Below are 16607 nucleotides of genomic sequence, written 5' to 3'. Positions count from 1 at the left end.
AACACCTACTGTTATTATTAGGTGACACCACTAGTATCACCTACTGGTTTTACTTTATTAATATAAATAATTTACTCTCAATGTATATCAAAATCAGGACTTTTGCTCCTACATGTCTGCTACTTACTCTTTACTCCTTTTTCTCTTTTTCTATTATGAATGGAATTGTTCTTGCCATCTTGGTACCCAGAATTATTTAGGTTATGACTCCAGTTGTATCACTGTTCTTAGAATCCTTCTTTCTTCTCTAGAGATCACTCCTAACAGTCAATGGGCAGGTATGCCAAGGATAACATATATGTGTGTGTGTGTGTGTGTGTGTGTGTGTGTGTATGTGCGCGTATGTATACACATACTCACTCTGGTACTTCCCCGAAGCCTTCCAAAGGTTCAGCTTCTGCTGCATATATCTTCGCATACTCTCTCGCTGTATTTTGGACATAGCATTCCTATATTACAAACAGATATGCCTATGGAATATTACTCAAAACATTTAATAGATCAGCTGCTTGAACATTTGAAAGACAGCTCTTCCCCACAACTCTTGCTTGGAGAGGACAGGGGAACCTTACCTGCAGTGCTAGTTTGTAGTTCTTTTGAACTAGATCATCCTTGCTCTTGGTCGCGTACATGATAGCACTGTGCACTTTGAGAACGCAGGGGTGGCCAGGACTGAACACTGGCACCAGGCCTTGCATCACTTTACTGCGGAATGCTTTCCGGTGCATGCCTTCACCAAAGTGAAGCTCTTCCGTAGCGATTATTCCGTGCAGGTTCCCACCAAAATAGCTATCATTGATGAAATCTTCTCTGAACATGAGCTGCATGAATTCAATTTCTTCCAGACCTAAAACACAATGCCACTTTGTTCTGTACCATCCTTCTGTGGTCAGCAGGGAAAGGGGTGGACATGGGAGGATAAGTGGATGTCTCCATTGAGGATTAATGAACAGGCTTTCAGGAAATGGAAGACATGGCTTCACTTGGGTTAGTATAGCGCTGGGATTCTGCCCCCTCCAGGTAGCTTGTTTGTATTGTCTAAAGTCAGCACGGAGAAAGGGGGCAGTTCACGTTCATACGGAGAGAATACAGAAGGTATCAGAAAAATTGGAGGAAAAGGTCACAAAAGCTGTTCTAAAACCTATTAATACAGTTGTAAACTGGAGCTTCAAATGAACGTGAAGCAAGTGAAGCTGACTGAGAACTAAAGAGGAATTGGGGGAATACAGAGATCTTTCCAACTCTGTGTTTTTGGGAAGACAGAGACAATAATAAAGCTAATGTGCAAGCAGTGTAAGTAGATACGAATCTAGAAGTAAAATACAGCTCTGTGACCAATTTGCACAAGCTAATTTCAGAAAGCTTCTCTGAAGTTAGTCTGGCTTTTCAGAAAAGCCTGAAGAAAGAAGGGTGTTGCTGATACACCCAGAGCTTGTTTTAGCTTTCAGCTTGGAACCTTTTCAGGGAGGGATTCTGCCAACGTGTTTTTAAAGGCGCTCATCTGAGGTCCTGGTCCTTACCCAATGTTACCATAATGAAAACATGCTTCTCTCAGTACAAACCGCATTCACTAGACCAGCTCCAGTGCTGCAGACTTGCATGTTAAAGTGTTCATCTCTTTTCAATCTGGCAAGCACCAGCTTAACACATTCATTAGAAAAGGCAGAAGAAAAGAGGAAGATTTTTATTTTGTATGTGGTTTTGAATCAGAAGCACATTTCTATAAATTACCATGCCAAATTTATTCATAGAGCAACTGCATCAATTTGAGTGATCTTTAAATTCTGGATAATTTTGTACAGTAATCTTTTTCTAATCCCCATATGTGGATTTTGAATGTACCACTAGCATAAGAATGTGTGCCTAAGTTTGTCACAGCTGAAATAAAGCAAGATTATGGATTTCACAGCTTTAAATTACCATTGAAATACGAATGGACCAAAAATAAAGGGAAAAAAAGAAGTAGTTAAACTTAAGCACTGAGAGAAAAATGAACTAAAAAATTCTAGCTGCACTTCAAATCTCTCTAATCATAACATAACATTTCAAGGAACTTCAATGGAAAAGATAAACAGGAGCAGAAAAGGTGTACAATACACAATAATGAAATCTTTCCACTTCTCCTTTGTAGTAATCTCTGGTTCAGACTATGTAAATCACTGCCTCTCTGTGAAGCATAGAGCAAACAGCACAGATATAAAGCTAGAATTAGAATGCTCTTTATCTCCACCTACAGTTCTCTGTTGATCAAAAGTTATACAGTGCTGCTAAATGAAAAGTCCTGTCTTTATTTTAAAGATGAACTAAATGTTTAATTTTATTCTTGAAGAAAAAGAAAGAAAAATCAATTGCCTGAATGAAGCACTTGACTAGTACAGTCTGTTCAGAAATGATAAACCAATTTGCAATGTACTATCTTTAGCTGCAGCACAGCAAGACATATGCCGAGTGTGATTAAAGACAAGATAACACATGGGGAAAGTATTCCAAATCTTAATGTCTGCCTTTCTTTTGGAGTAAAGTTACATAGCAGATGACTTGCAAAGACCATGTGTTCAAACACCACTGGCAAGTTTGTCTGCCAAAAGAGCTTTATGGGGGGGGGGGGTGCGTGTGTGTGTGTGTAAGTCTCTGTGTGATGCAATGCTATTTCACTGTTTACTATATGTGAAGTGCCAATGCGTCAAGTTATTGGAAAGTTACACAGACATCCAAGTTCAAATCAATAGTCTGTCTTAGCATGCACTCCAACTCTCTGCCCAAACTGTTCTATCCTACAGGAAGGTATTTCACCTACAAAACTCCCATGAATTAAAAGGGAATTTCATCTTTGATGGCATAGCAAAATTTAGAGCAAAAAGGGAAAGATATCTAGGAAAAATACAGCACTGATTCAACAGCTTTGAGGGATTCCCACAGTTTCCCTTGGGGGAATTGTCAAAAGGTCTCACATAGTTTGTAGGCCAGTCAAATCTTTGAGGTATTTTTGCCATTGGGCTTCTGCCTGTAAACAAAAAGTGATGAGATACTACAGCAGCAGTCCAGAGGTGAGTATCTCTATGATTTAGAGAAATTAAGAATCCAAAACCAGATCTGAAACAAACTCAGTATTTCTTAAATTGCTTTTCTCCCCTGAAACATATCTTTTGTTTAAAGTGTAAATGCCTCTCACGTAAACAGAGAAAAAGGCTCATGTTTTCAGAGCTGCCTGAAAATGGAGCAACTGCTAAAACATGTTTTCCTATTGCATCTGGCTGTGTGAAAAACACAGTGTAATAAGCACGGGGCGTTCTGAGGGCAGTGCCAGCTTTGTGAATGCACAGATTTCATTTAAGAGAGATTATCTTGGAAAAAATGTGTTACAAAAGTGTTTTTTTAGTCCTAGAGCAACCAGTGTTGCATCCATCAGAAAATGGAGTTGAGACATCCAAGGAACATCAAGGGCAACAAAAAAGGCTTCTACTGCTTTATCAGCAGTAGAAGGCTGAACACAAAAAATGTGGGTGTGCTGCTGAACGGGATGGGTGATTTAGTGACAGCAGACACGGATAAGGCTGAGGTACTCAATGCCTTCCTTGCCTCAGCCTTTACTAACAAAGTCTCCCAGGCATCTCTGCTTGGTGACACAGGTCAAGCAAGACAAAAACTACCAGCAGTGGATGAGGATTGAATCAGGGATTACTTAGGAGAACTTGACCCATGCAAGTCCATGGGACCAGATAAGTGCATGCTCCACCTGAATGCCAAGTAACAAGTGCAATACCACAGAGGTCAAATCTTGGACCTTTCCTCTTTAACATCTTTATCAATGACCCAGAAGAGGCAACAGAGAGCTTGCTCACAAAGTCTGAAGATGACACCGAACTGGGGAGCAGTCAATATGCTCAAGTGCTGGGCTGCCTCCCAGAGGGACCTGGACAGGCTGGAGGAATGGGCTGACAGGAACCTTATGAAATTCAGCAAGGACAAATAAGTACTGCACCTGAGAAGGAAGAACCCCTCGCAATAATGCAGCCTGGCTGGGGAGTAACTCTGCTGAAAGGGCTGTGGGGGCCTTGGTAGACACAAGACAAACATGAGCCAGGAGTACGCCTTGACAGCAAAGAAGGCCAAAAGCATCCTGGGCTGTGTCAACGGAAGCACAGCCAGTAGATCAAGTGAAGTGATTAACTCCTACTCAGCCCTTATTAGACCACATGTAGAGTACTGCATCCAGTTTTGAGCCCCCCAGTACAGGAAAGACATCAACCAACTGGAGCAAGCACCTGGTGGGCCAAAAAGATGGCCAGGGGACTGGAGCACTTGCCCTGTGAGGAGATGGTGAGGGACCGGGGCTTGTTTAGCCTGGAGAAGGGAAGGTTTTGAGAGTCCAAGCATATCTACAAGTAGGTCATCAAGAAGATGGATCCAGGCTCTACGCAGTGGTGCATGGCAGAAGGATGACAGACAATAGGCATAACCTGACAAAACAAAGGTTCAGACTGCATATAAGGAGAAACTTTTTCACAAGGACAGCCAAACTGTGGAAGAAGTTGCCCAGAGATATTGTGCAGTCTCCATCCTTGGACATTTTCAACAACTGACTGGATAAAGCCCTGAGCAAGCTGGTCTGACCCCATAACTGACCCTGCTTTCAGCAGGAGATGACCCCCTGAGGTCCTTTCCAACCTGAATTATCCAACGATCCTTTGAACTGACAAGAGAAAAAGACAAGAGTTATGATTTATTGCAAGCTAGGTGACTCAGTGTGGAACTAATTACACTGCTACAGTCTAGTCATTTGCTGATTTACCAGAGTTCACTGTAACTGTCTATGTGTGTCTATTCACTTCTCTTATTTAGAGGGTTCAGACTTCCACGTCTGAAATGCTCCTCCGAGTTAACTGACCATCATTAGGACCATCTTTGATACAGCAAACTTATTCACCCATTTTTGCAATAGAAATAAAATATCTTGGGTCAAATTCACCAAGGCAATGCAGCTGCTTAGCAGCTCCTTGATAATACTGAACAACTGTAAACCCAATTTAACTGGGTGGTAAAAAGATCTGAACATAGTTTGTACCAGCAAATCAAAGCCTAAATCAATGAATCTGGTCCTTTATGTTCAGAAGGCTGCAAATCTCAGGTGAAAATACCACTATTTATTTTGGTCATATTATTCCATCCTTTGTACCATTTGGAAATCAGAAGGAACAAAGATTTACGCATACATTTAAGCAAACGTGTACTCACCTTCCAAATTCTGAAAACTTGAGAGATGTTCCAAGACTACAAGGAAACGAAAGAAAGAGATGTTGTAGTCAAAAAAATATGAGTGGAAACTGCCATTGTTATTATTAGGTATTAAAATTATAAACCAGGATTTACCTTCAGAAGTCAGCTTAAACTCAGCAGTCACCTTTCCATAAATATTCTTCAAACAGCAATAATACATTCCCTGGTCTTTGTTACCAGCTTTAGCTATTGCCAAGGAGATGGGAGAGTCATCCTGGGCACTGGAATAGAAGATGTTAATTTTTCACGTTAATACTTTTAAAACATCTTTCCTGATTATTCCATACATCTCTCCTTCTGTCCCTGGAATTTCTGCCCATCACTGCAAAGACTGATTCAAATGTAATGTGAGTAGAAAAGGTATTTTATTTCACTTCAGTAAGAAGCATGCAGCCTACTAAGTGTTGCACAATAGATATCCTTGCTACATCCTAAGAGAAAAATGTATCAATCAAATACACATAAAAATTGTTAAATCACACCAAAAGGCATTCTAAGATAGAAACAAGTTGTATGCTTTCCCTCAATTTTGAGTGCAATCTAAGAAGATATGATGGATGTTTTCCTGTTGATATTTAGAATATTTGGAACAACTCTGCATGGGAACATTTGGGAACACCCAGTAGTAGTAGGAAGCACAGTTTCATATGACTGAAAGCAATAGGCATTGTGCTGACTAATATTGAGGCCTGATCTTGGCTCTGCGCAAGTCAGACTTCACTTCAACTGAATATATGCTTAGGTTTAGGCAGACACTTCAACCCATCTTGTGCAGAAATGTGTAGAAAAACTTTCTGACTTAATTCAATCTGAGTTAGGAACGTGTTGAACACTCTGTTGTATTGTGAGGCCAATATAATAATAGCTTTTGGTTTTCTTGTTCTCAGTTGGAGCCAATATCAGAAATTCTCAGTCTCTCTTCCCTGTATTTACAGATCTTCCTCATTTTCTCTGATCACCTCTCTTTTGTTGCATTGCTTTGTCTTTTCCCTCTGCTATTTGCTAAAGTCTGTGTATGCAACTTCAGGAATGGATGGCTGGTAGACGTTATCAGCAGGGGTGCAATGACACATGAATGCAGTTACGCTACCTGTGGACTCAAGCTGGTTCCAGAATAAAAACACAATGAAACACTGCTATGCCTAAGTGAAAGTCCTCTTAGTCCGTGAAGGTCTCCACATATATGACACTGGGTGTCTATGTATTTATCAGCAAACCGTATAATCCACGCAGGGATGATGAAGACCTGGCTATTGCGTTTTAACATTTTTGTGAAGTGAATTAGAGAAGGTGTGCACGTTTTTGTTGGTATTAGGCCAACATGATGTTTCATGACTGTTTGGCACACTGGACAATTAATTTTACGCAACATTAGTTTTTAAATGTAATTTCCTAGCAAATATTAATATTACTACCAATATGTATTTTTCAATGCTGTTTTAATATGGTTGATTTTGTGTGTTGGTGGGTTATAACAATTCAAAGATTTGTTACATAATTTCCTGTAATCGCCTCCTATTGAAAGCAGATGTGCCACGTGGTCCAGACTATATATTTCCGAAGACTGACATATTTCCAAAGGAAGAAACAGTGCTTGGGTACACACCAAACTACTAAGTTAGAGTTCGATCTTGATAGAAGTGAGATTTAGAACAATTCCACTGAACTCTATTGAACATTTTTGAAGTAAAAAATGTAAATAAGAATCTCTCTCTAAAACATTGTTAAATATCTTATTTTAATTTCAACATTTTGAAATGTATTATATTTATCCCACAAAGGGAAAATTCAAATATTTTATTTGTTATCATATATTTTCTATATTATTACTGAAAACTTTATTTTGGTTGTTAAAACACTGCAAAATTACTTAGCAGAAATATATTCTTATATGACAGATACTATAAAACTATCATCAAAATCAGCGTAGTCAAAACAATAAGAATCAGAATGACACAGGAACTCTAACCAATTCATTTCCTTCCTCCATTGAAAATATCATCTTATCAGATGGCTTCCTACAAAACTTTTTAATTCCAGCAGAATTGTGTCTTCTGACAGAAATCTTTTCTTTTTTTTTTTGCTTTGGATAAGATTAATTTTGTATTTTTAAAACATTATAACCAGATTTTAAGAGCTACGTGCCAAGAATGTTATTACTGCTATGGAGGAAAATAACTTTTGTTTCATAAAACTGAAGTTTTATGAAGATTCTAAGGAAAGATTAGGGTTAGAGAAAATTCGAAGGAAAGAGCTTAAGAAGCTTTTGTTTTCCACCCATCGGATTGCACTGCCTCTAGCCACTCAGTCTAATTGGCTAGATTGAGGAGTGATTTCATTTTTCTTTAAATATAACTCCCTTTAGTCCAATCAGCTTAAAGCTCCATTTGAAACAGAATATAAAGTTCAAAGGAGTGATCACGTCAAGCCCTACATTGCACGCTAGATGCTTTTATTAGGTCTCAGCCATTTACCTCTCCCACAGAGACAGCCCTCCATATATTAACCAGACATGTTTATATCATTTGGCCTGGGTGCTGAGGCTGAAACTTCAGCTGATCTTTTACAGTACTTGACAGTTGGATGAGGCTGGTTATGAATGGGCTGAAAGAAATTACGGGTGATGGAATGCTAACTATGCCCAATATTAAAGCATTGTGTGAGGATATTCTTCTTAATTACCCTGTTTAAATTGATTTTTTTGCACCAATCATATGAATTTAGTTAACAGGTACAAGAGTATATCACTGGCAAATTTAATATTTTTCCAAAAGCTATTCAGAGATTATCAGAATTACCTTCAGAAACATTCACTCACCTTCTCTGCAGTCGAGCTAGTAACTTGGAATCTTTAGTCCATGTAATGGTGGAGTCACCATGAATGTCACCAAATTGACAGCATAACTTAATATTTCCAGAGCAGTCAGGGAATAATTCTGCTTGTATCTTTTTCAGCAGCTTGGGAGCTTGAAATGAAACAGCCACAGTTAAGGATTAGAAGATAGCGATAGTGTTTTGGCATTTAAAAGAAATCCCAGAATGCTTTACAAATGTTAATAATATGAATTTGACAATACTATTCTTCCTGATGGAGAAACTGAGGCTTTAAAATATGAAGGTCCTAAAAAAACTGAGCCAGTGCCCCACATGGTCAATGGAAATATTCTCAATGGAAAGACATTTTGAATTTATGGAATGAGACCCAATGGAAGTTCTACTCTGAAAAAGCATCAACATAAAAACATTTCTTACTCAGAACACATTCTCTCTGATTAAAGAACCAGCTGGTTTTATCAGTAAAAAAGACACCATAAAGATACAGCATATCATATAGTTACACAATCAGAATTGATAATAACTAAATATATGCAATTAGTAGACTTTTTAAACTAATCATAGCATTTGAAAGAAAGGACTTGAAGTCCCAGGAGACACTCAGTCTCCAGGATGTTCTTGGAACGTACCTAACACACACTGCCAAGATCAGGCTCTTTGCAAGACGCAGTGATGGCACCCTTTCCATTTTAAAGCATACCTGGAGGAGCAACTCACACCTAGTAGTTAGATATTTGCTCTAGCAATGGCAAGGCAGCAGTAGTAATGGCAGTGGCCTTCACTTGCCTCCTCAGTCTCACAGGATTCATTTCCTGCCTCTAAGGAAAGTCTCTGCTTTCCCAGCCATATGACTTAGCTCTTTTGCTAAACCTTGGCCATTGGTAGAGAAAATTCAAGAATTGTTCGGGTTCCAGAGAAGAAACCTGGGTTGCAGTCCCTGCTCCAAAGACCATTTTTGTATTTTAATGAATGAGTTTTATATAAGATACTGGAGTAACCCTGAGAACCATGACCAGAACGCAGGACTCCCTGTCGGGGAAGGCCCTGATAATCCATTTCTCCGCTGAGCCTTATTTTCCTGCACACAGAATATATGAGTATACGAATATATGAATATATTTTGCACATGGGCATGGCATCAGCAGGAGGACAGGAGGGTGCTCCCATGCAAGTGGGAGCCTAGAGCCATGGGCACTCTCCAAGGTGGTAAGAGACGGCAGGCTTGGAGCCTGTCAGCAAGAGGAGGACAGTGAACCTCTGTGTCATGCTTGGGCAAGGGCTCTAATCGCAAAGCCTGTATAGAAAGGGGGAGAATCACCACGAACTCTTGAGGAAAAAAAAATAGAAAGTGAGATCTGCCTATTTTTGGAAAGAAAAGGAATGGACACATACTTACCGCAAAGGTTTTGGGACAATGGTGCATCCAGGCACTCCTGAGCGAGACGTCCCCGCTAGAGGGATGTAAGATGTTTCCTAATGTGTTAATTCTGAGCTGCTGCACTCTGAATGAGCTGGCATGACACATCTCCCTCAGGGATCCCATTCCAGTGGCCTCACTTTCCCCGTCTAATGCCTAAGGAATGCTGGATCTGACTCTAAGGGTCAGGCACCTGGAATTCACTGCTATGTTTAACTTGTAGTCACTTAAGTCCTTACTGCTAAGAATCTTGCTGAATCAGGACTAAAATGACTTGCAGAAAGTATGTGAGAGAAGTGAAAATAGAACTAAAGGCTCCAGATTCCCTGCCTAAACCACAGTTGAGTTGAGAAAAACAAAAAGAGAACACTGAGTACATACCAGACCGAACATACCAACCTTCCATGCAAACTCCCTAGCATACAAACATACATTTATTCTCAGTCTAAACTGAAGCAGATCAGGAGCAGGTAAAGATAATTCAGTCTTATCTGATGCAAACACAAACAATGTCTAAAATATTTTTCAAGCATAGGTTCAATTACATGGAAAAGATGAAGCATTTCTCGGTAGTCACAGTTTCCATGTTCTCCTTTGAGGAAGGAGTATGTGTCTCCTTCTCCCACATGCTTGGTTCTCCGGTAATTTCTGATTTGGCTCTGTGTTCCCTGTTACCACTGTGGGGGCTGCAGCTGCATAGCAGACCTCCCTACAGCAAATTCCCACCATGTCTAGTTCTGCGTCTTGCTTCATACAGCTTGTCTCCCTTTATTCCCTTTTATGGTCATTTCTTGTAGACAAACATGATTGCAAAGGAGACATCTCTGGCATCATCTTTGAACAGAGAAAAGGGTTTTTTTAATGCAGCTGGAGGAAGGAGAACTCTAGCATGACTGCACTGTATTCAGAATCTCTGAAGAGCTTCATAGTCATCTAGCTTACCTTAAGTCACGGTTCAGTCTTGCTCTCATCTGCAATCTTATTTTATGATGTAAACGTAAAATGTAATGTTAAGAGGTGAAAATAAGGCTCTGGGCCTTGCAACGTATCCACAGGAACCACAAATACATCTGCTTAGCTGGTATGCTACTGCTACTTTCATTTGTATTTTGGTTTACCAGTTTGCAACTTCCTAGAGACTGAGACCAGCAACCTGATTCTCATTTCAAATATATGTTTTTTATGTCAGTTTAATATTGCTAATTTCATCAGTGTCATTTATGACTGATAGTGGTGAAAACGAATGCAGAACCATCTATAAGTCATCAGATACAACTGCAAAGCATTCTGTTTATCAGTGGCACCCTACTAGTAACAATAATACTTTGCTAGTAATAAAACCACTTGGTAACCAAGATAGGTTAAACTAATTTGGGAACCACAGTGTAGGAGCATAATTGGGAATATAACCCTGTGAGAACATAATAACATGCTACTACTGGGATTGCAGTTGCTATAGTCTGTGTATTTATGCAGTAACAACTTGCTATACATTCCTGAAAATTGACTCAAACAGACAAATGAAGAAGTAACTATTTCAGAAAGCATGAAAAGTTCATAAACATATTTGTCAGCTAGGAGAAGGATGCTAGAGAGGGATCACCGTTATGGCATGGGGATAGCACTAGTTATTAAGTTCACTGGAAATTAACATCAGGGAAGGTAGGATATCTCTGGCTGATATGATTTAGATTTACATATGTTTGCTTGTAGTGTGTTGGAAATTAATTTGAATTTCATACTGTAGTCAGAAGGATTGGAAAGGACAGAAATGAGAATCAGTTTTCTCTTACCTTTGCTATCCTTTTTGGAAGGTAGTTTCCTTTGCTCTTTTCTATCTTCTTTATGAATCATGCCTGCCTCACTTCTCACAGGCTTTTTAACACAGCTAGGACTCTTGCTCACATTTCCTCTCTCCTCCAGTCGGGGTTTCTTTGACAGTGCTGTTGGTGGTAGTTTCTTCTTAGCCCCAGTAGCTAACTGCCCACTCTTTGCTGTGTCTTGCTTACACCTGATGGGCTCAAGCTCCGCAACAGCTGGTGCTGTCTGGTAAGACTTTGACCCTTCTTGATTCTTTAGCCTTTCCACTTTGACTGGGAATGCATCGTCTGTGGTCAATGCTAAGGAGGAGGGCTGAGTTCTGCTGTGAGGTGGTTGCTCTTGAAAATACTGGTCGTTCCCTGAATCAGTTGGTGGCAAGTTAACTAAACCACTTACTGCACTCTCTGATGCCAAGATTTTTTCAGTTTTATCAGTGGACTGAGTAGACTCAGTAGATTTAACTGATTTTTCAACCCCACTTAGCTTGCTGGACGAGATCAAGTCAAGACAGGACTGCTTAATGCTATTACTCATAACCTGCTCCTGAGCCTCAGAGCTAATTAAAGCATGCATAGAAGGCTTTATTTCAGCTTCATCTGGATTATATTGCTCAGCTCTTTGAATTTCTCGTTCTTCCCCCTGCAAGACTGTTTCATCCTTGTTCTCTTGGGGTACCTTATGCAACTGATCCTGCAATGCTTTGGGAAATTTTTCCAATTTATTCAAATTTTCATCCGCTTTGACTGCAGTTTGTGTGGATTCTGTTTGTACTTGACTTCCTACGCTGGAACATCCCATTGCTGATATACTGGTAACAGAGTCCTCTGACTGGCCCATGAGTGGTAATGTTTCTCTTATGGTCAGCTGTTGGATATCCACCCGATTACTGGTATCTTTATAATCCTCATTTGCTACACTGGGGTACTCATTTCGAGCCCATCCAGGCTGTGGAGGGCTAAGTGGTGTTGCACTCCCAGATGCGTATGTGTGATTCCTTGAAGAATTTGTTTTGAACTTTTCATGAGACTCGAAAGTGTGGTCAACAAAAAATACATGTTCTGATGTATTCTGAGGGGAAACTGCAGGCTGACTTTCTGAAACATGCTTAACTCCTGCGCCACAGGAAGTTTCAGCCTTTTGTTCATTGTCTTTCTGTTCTTCTCTCATTTTACTTTGTTTGTATTTGGGCACCTCTACCAAAAAATCAGTTAAAAATTGATCCTCATAAGATGGAATGAATGCCTCTTCTTGCTTTTCTATCTCTGTCACTTGGTGTATGTTTTGGGGTAGATTCTTACATGTTATGGTTTCAGGAGTCTTAATTAAATTAGGCAATTGCATTAGGTAACTGCATTTCTGTGCATTAGAAACAACTTGAAAATCTTTACAGTCATTTTCTGAAAGATGATAATGGCCAGAATTCACATCATTCTGTGTATTCAAGTCTGAGTGATTTCCTCTTCCCTGTAAATTCTCTTCAGTACTTTTATGTATAGCTTCAGCAGAAAAGTGTTTTTCATGTGTAAATTGATTGGCATTTTCACCAGAGGAATTAGTGGGGAAAAAGTCCTTCTGTTCAGGGAAATAAGCAAGTTTTTTTCTTGATGAGTAACAGTCTCTAACATTAGAGTGTTTACCAGTATCTTCATCTGTACACGTAGTTATAGTCTCATTTATCAAGGATATGTTCTGATCAGTATAAAGTAATTGTCCAATAGACTTATCTGACATGTAAGCCGGGTTTTCTTTGTCATATTCGAAATTACTACTCTGAGCATTTTTTAATCTTTGAGGGGAATCTCCATCACATGTTTGGAAAGCATTATTAACAGTCAGCTTTCCTTCCTGGACAGCAGTCATTTGAATTGATCCATTCTCGCCAGTTAATGTTTGATTTGGTTTTTGCTCCAAGCACTCCTCTACATTTAATATACTATTTGCTGAAAGATGAATGCATGGTGTTTCTTTTCTATTTCCAGTGCTAGAACCTTGACATATACCATCTGTTTCTACCACTTGTGTAAGAGAAACGTTTCCTATGGATGCACTGTTACATGCTTCATCCGTTTTTAGTAGGATATTAGAAACACTGCAATCTTCTTTCTCTGTTCTTTGTCTACTAGTTGGCTGTATAATAGGCTCCTCCTCTTCTATTAAATTTATTGATAAAGGATGATCAGGACAAGCCTCCTGTGCAAAGCTCTGTTCTGTGACTTTGACGTCCGTTGGCCTAATTTCTAAACTTGTGATCCCTCGGTTTTCAAATGGGATCTGACAGTCTGAGTCAACTTCATGAAGAAGCTTCCACAGCTTGTCATGCACTGCCGATAAATCAGCATCTCCTTTGCACCCAGGTTCTCCAGATTCCTGGACTGTCTTGCCACTAGCTTCAAACAGATATTCATCACATGATACAACACAGAGAGCATCTGTGCCATTGCTATCATGTGAGTCAAAACTATACCTTTGCCCTCTTTCCCTTGGCTCATTGCATAGCTTTGCAGGAGACGGAACAGCATATAAATGTTCCTGTCTATCAGGAACAGAGTCCGTATCCCATAAAAAACAAGCTGAAATGTCATTCTTTGATTTGTTGCCATTACTAGTAATATTAGTTCCTTGTTCCCAGAAGAATTGTTGCTGATGACTTTCACTCTTATCACACGGAGCATGGTGTCGGGAATAGGTTTGTAAAGCTGCATTTTTTGCTTGTAATGTCTTTTCAGAACAGAGCATTTCTGAAGCTGGATTGGTGGTGACTCCACTCTCACAAGTCTTGAAGATACCTTTCTTCTCTGTTTCAGGCTCCACACATCGTCTTTCATAATTCTGGGTAAAGTTATTAAGACTGGCATCTTGATTCTATAAAGAAGAAAAATGTGAAAAAGAGAAATACAAAATACAATGTAACTAAACATTAGGACTGCTGCTTGACTGGATCCAAATGTGGAGCAACATAAAATTTTATCAAGGAGAAGACCAATGACTGATACAGTCTAGCTAGTTAAAAACAAATAAAATTAAATTAAAAAGCAATGTCTATGCTTTGCAAAACAGACAGGCTATCCCTCCATACTTTACCCTAAAAAGAGAGTATCATGAAAAAGCCATGAAAAGAGCCAAAGACTCACTGAAATTCATTGTGCTAGTGCTGAGCAGCAGGGATAATGGAAAGAGAAAGAAAAAGTTCACAGGGAAAATAAGCTGAAGTGTGGATGAGAAAGAGAGGGAAGGAAAATATGGCCTGTTTAGAGTGGGAAGATCCAACTGTTTCAGCAGCACTACAAAACCCCCTACTGGAAAAAAGGGAATAAAATACTGCTCTGACACATCCCTAGCCATTTCTAAACTTAACTGTTTCCAGTATCCATAATGAACACATGAGTAATTATTATCTAATCCAAACAGACGAGCTTCTGGAACTGTCTAGGCAACTATTTACCTTGATAGAGCCATTCATCTTGATTTGCTTTTTTGCTCCCTGCTCTCACAAGAGAAGTTTTCCAGGCTTTACTGCCATACATTTTAACAATGGCTTCAATTACTGGAGAGTCTCCTTGACTCCAGGGGCAACAAACGAATGGTAACAAACTGCACAGAGCTTAACTATGTGACTGTGGTAGAACAAGTTGTTTTAATTTGTGTGTGTGCGTAACAAACTGCCTGATGCGTGATGGCAAACAGAAGAAATAACAGTCCATATACCTTCATTATAAACCCATGGTTACTGTGAGTAAAGGAGTGATACATAGACAAGTTAGTGATCTAATAGTTGTGCAAAAGGAAAATGGAAACAGCCACTTCAAAATCAGAGCTTGCTTTCTAATCTGTTACAAAATCAGGATGTAAGCAGGACCCTTCCTTGTTTTTTTTCGCTCTGCTAACAACACTCATTGTGTTCAAAGCCTGACCGGAACAATTAAATGAAAAGCAAAGAAAGACCATGGGGAATAAATGGGCACTTTTGTCACCTCTGAGTTATGGAAGGAAATAGGGGAGAACATGAAGAGAAGAAGAAATTAAAAAGGATCCTACTTCTTCATGACAACCTGAAACCAGGAGCATTTTCATCTGTCCATCTCTGTTTAGAAGATATGGATGACCCAACTGATGACCTACAAACCTGCAAAACATTTTACAGGTGGAGTGGCCTTTCCCCAGAACGTTTCAAGTCGCCTCCCCAGGAACCAGGGAACCAAGGAACAGCACCTGATCTGTGGCCTCTGAAGTCCTTGGCCCCCTCAGGAGCATGAAAAATCAATGCCAGTTACTGCCAAGTGGGACAGCGATCATTTTTCACCCTAGGTATACCTGTACACCAGGCTCATCAACAAGATAACTCCGCACAAGGAAAAGGTTTGAAAACTCTACAGTCATTTCAAAAAGGCTACAATGCAGCCAACAGTGGTAATAACTTCCAGTCGTGACTAAGTGTTGTACATGTGTACATGTACATGCAATGAGCTATCGGGATGGAATATTACTCCCTTACTGGAGCCCTCCAACAGTTCAGGTTTTGAAGGCAGTATCTGTTCAATTTCTTACTCTTTGGAGAGTATTTGCTACCTTCCATTTTCTGAAGATGTCAGGCTAGATCCAGAGAGGTACTCCAGTGTCCAAAATGAGTTTTAAGAAAAATTATTGCTCCCAAACCCCAAATTTCTCATCTTAGACAATACTCCCATTTCCTATGATTTCCTCTAAACAGATATTGCAGTTTTGTCTCTGTTGTACTGTTTTCCTATTCCAAAGCAACAGCTTTCCTTGTTTTCCATTATCCTGCCTGCATATTATGCTTGAAGGACCTCTGGTGTGATCCAGTACAGCTGCTTTACATAGCTGGATGAGTGTGTACCTCGAACAGTGTAACTTACCAGCGAATATGTGATACAAGTTCTAACATTTTCCCTTTTCCTCCTTCCCCTGCAGTTCTTCCTCCCTGTGATGCACAATGTTATAGTAAAACTGACCTCCTGGCCTGGCTCTTCAGCCCAAGTTGGGCCAATTCATTTTCAGTTGCACAGATTTGCAATTCAGTCTTCTCTGGCATCCAACTTAGTGGTCAACACATTACGTTTTTTTTTTTTCTTTTAATGGTTTTACTGCCATACTGTGCTAATAGAGCGCTGAGTAAGTATGCCGGATATGCGTATGTTTAAATCAGGACTAGATCAAAGACGTAATTTCCTTAAAACAAAGCTTTCTGGCTCTGAAAGCCCTTGACTTTCTTGTGGCAATAAAGAGAGATCTATTTATG

At 39.7% G+C, this 16607-nt stretch overlaps 1 protein-coding gene across 13 annotated transcripts in view; it reads right to left on the bottom strand.

Annotated features, from left to right (window-relative positions):
• Window positions 1–16607, bottom strand: part of ALPK2 (alpha kinase 2) — a 56549-nt gene that overhangs the window by 16114 nt on the left and 23828 nt on the right. For 12 of the 13 annotated variants that reach the window (XR_003254274.1, XR_003254275.1, XM_026070128.1 and 9 more), the window contains 6 exons: window positions 11323–14212; window positions 8096–8243; window positions 5371–5498; window positions 5236–5271; window positions 573–847; window positions 361–449 (listed from right to left, as the gene is read on the bottom strand). Coding sequence is in view for 11 of the 13 variants with exons in the window: in XM_026070128.1 (XP_025925913.1) it covers window positions 361–449; window positions 573–847; window positions 5236–5271; window positions 5371–5498; window positions 8096–8243; window positions 11323–14212 (3566 nt within the window). In the remaining 2 variants the exon portion in view is untranslated. Of the gene's footprint in view, window positions 1–360; window positions 450–572; window positions 848–4662; window positions 4694–5235; window positions 5272–5370; window positions 5499–8095; window positions 8244–11322; window positions 14213–16607 lie in introns of those variants that run through there. The other variant, XM_026070139.1, reaches the window with a different exon arrangement.

Source organism: Apteryx rowi, unplaced genomic scaffold (assembly GCF_003343035.1).
Source record: "Apteryx rowi isolate R43461 unplaced genomic scaffold, aptRow1 scaffold_304, whole genome shotgun sequence".
NCBI lineage: Eukaryota > Metazoa > Chordata > Aves > Apterygiformes > Apterygidae > Apteryx > Apteryx rowi.
This window is presented reverse-complemented; position numbering and strand designations above follow the sequence as displayed.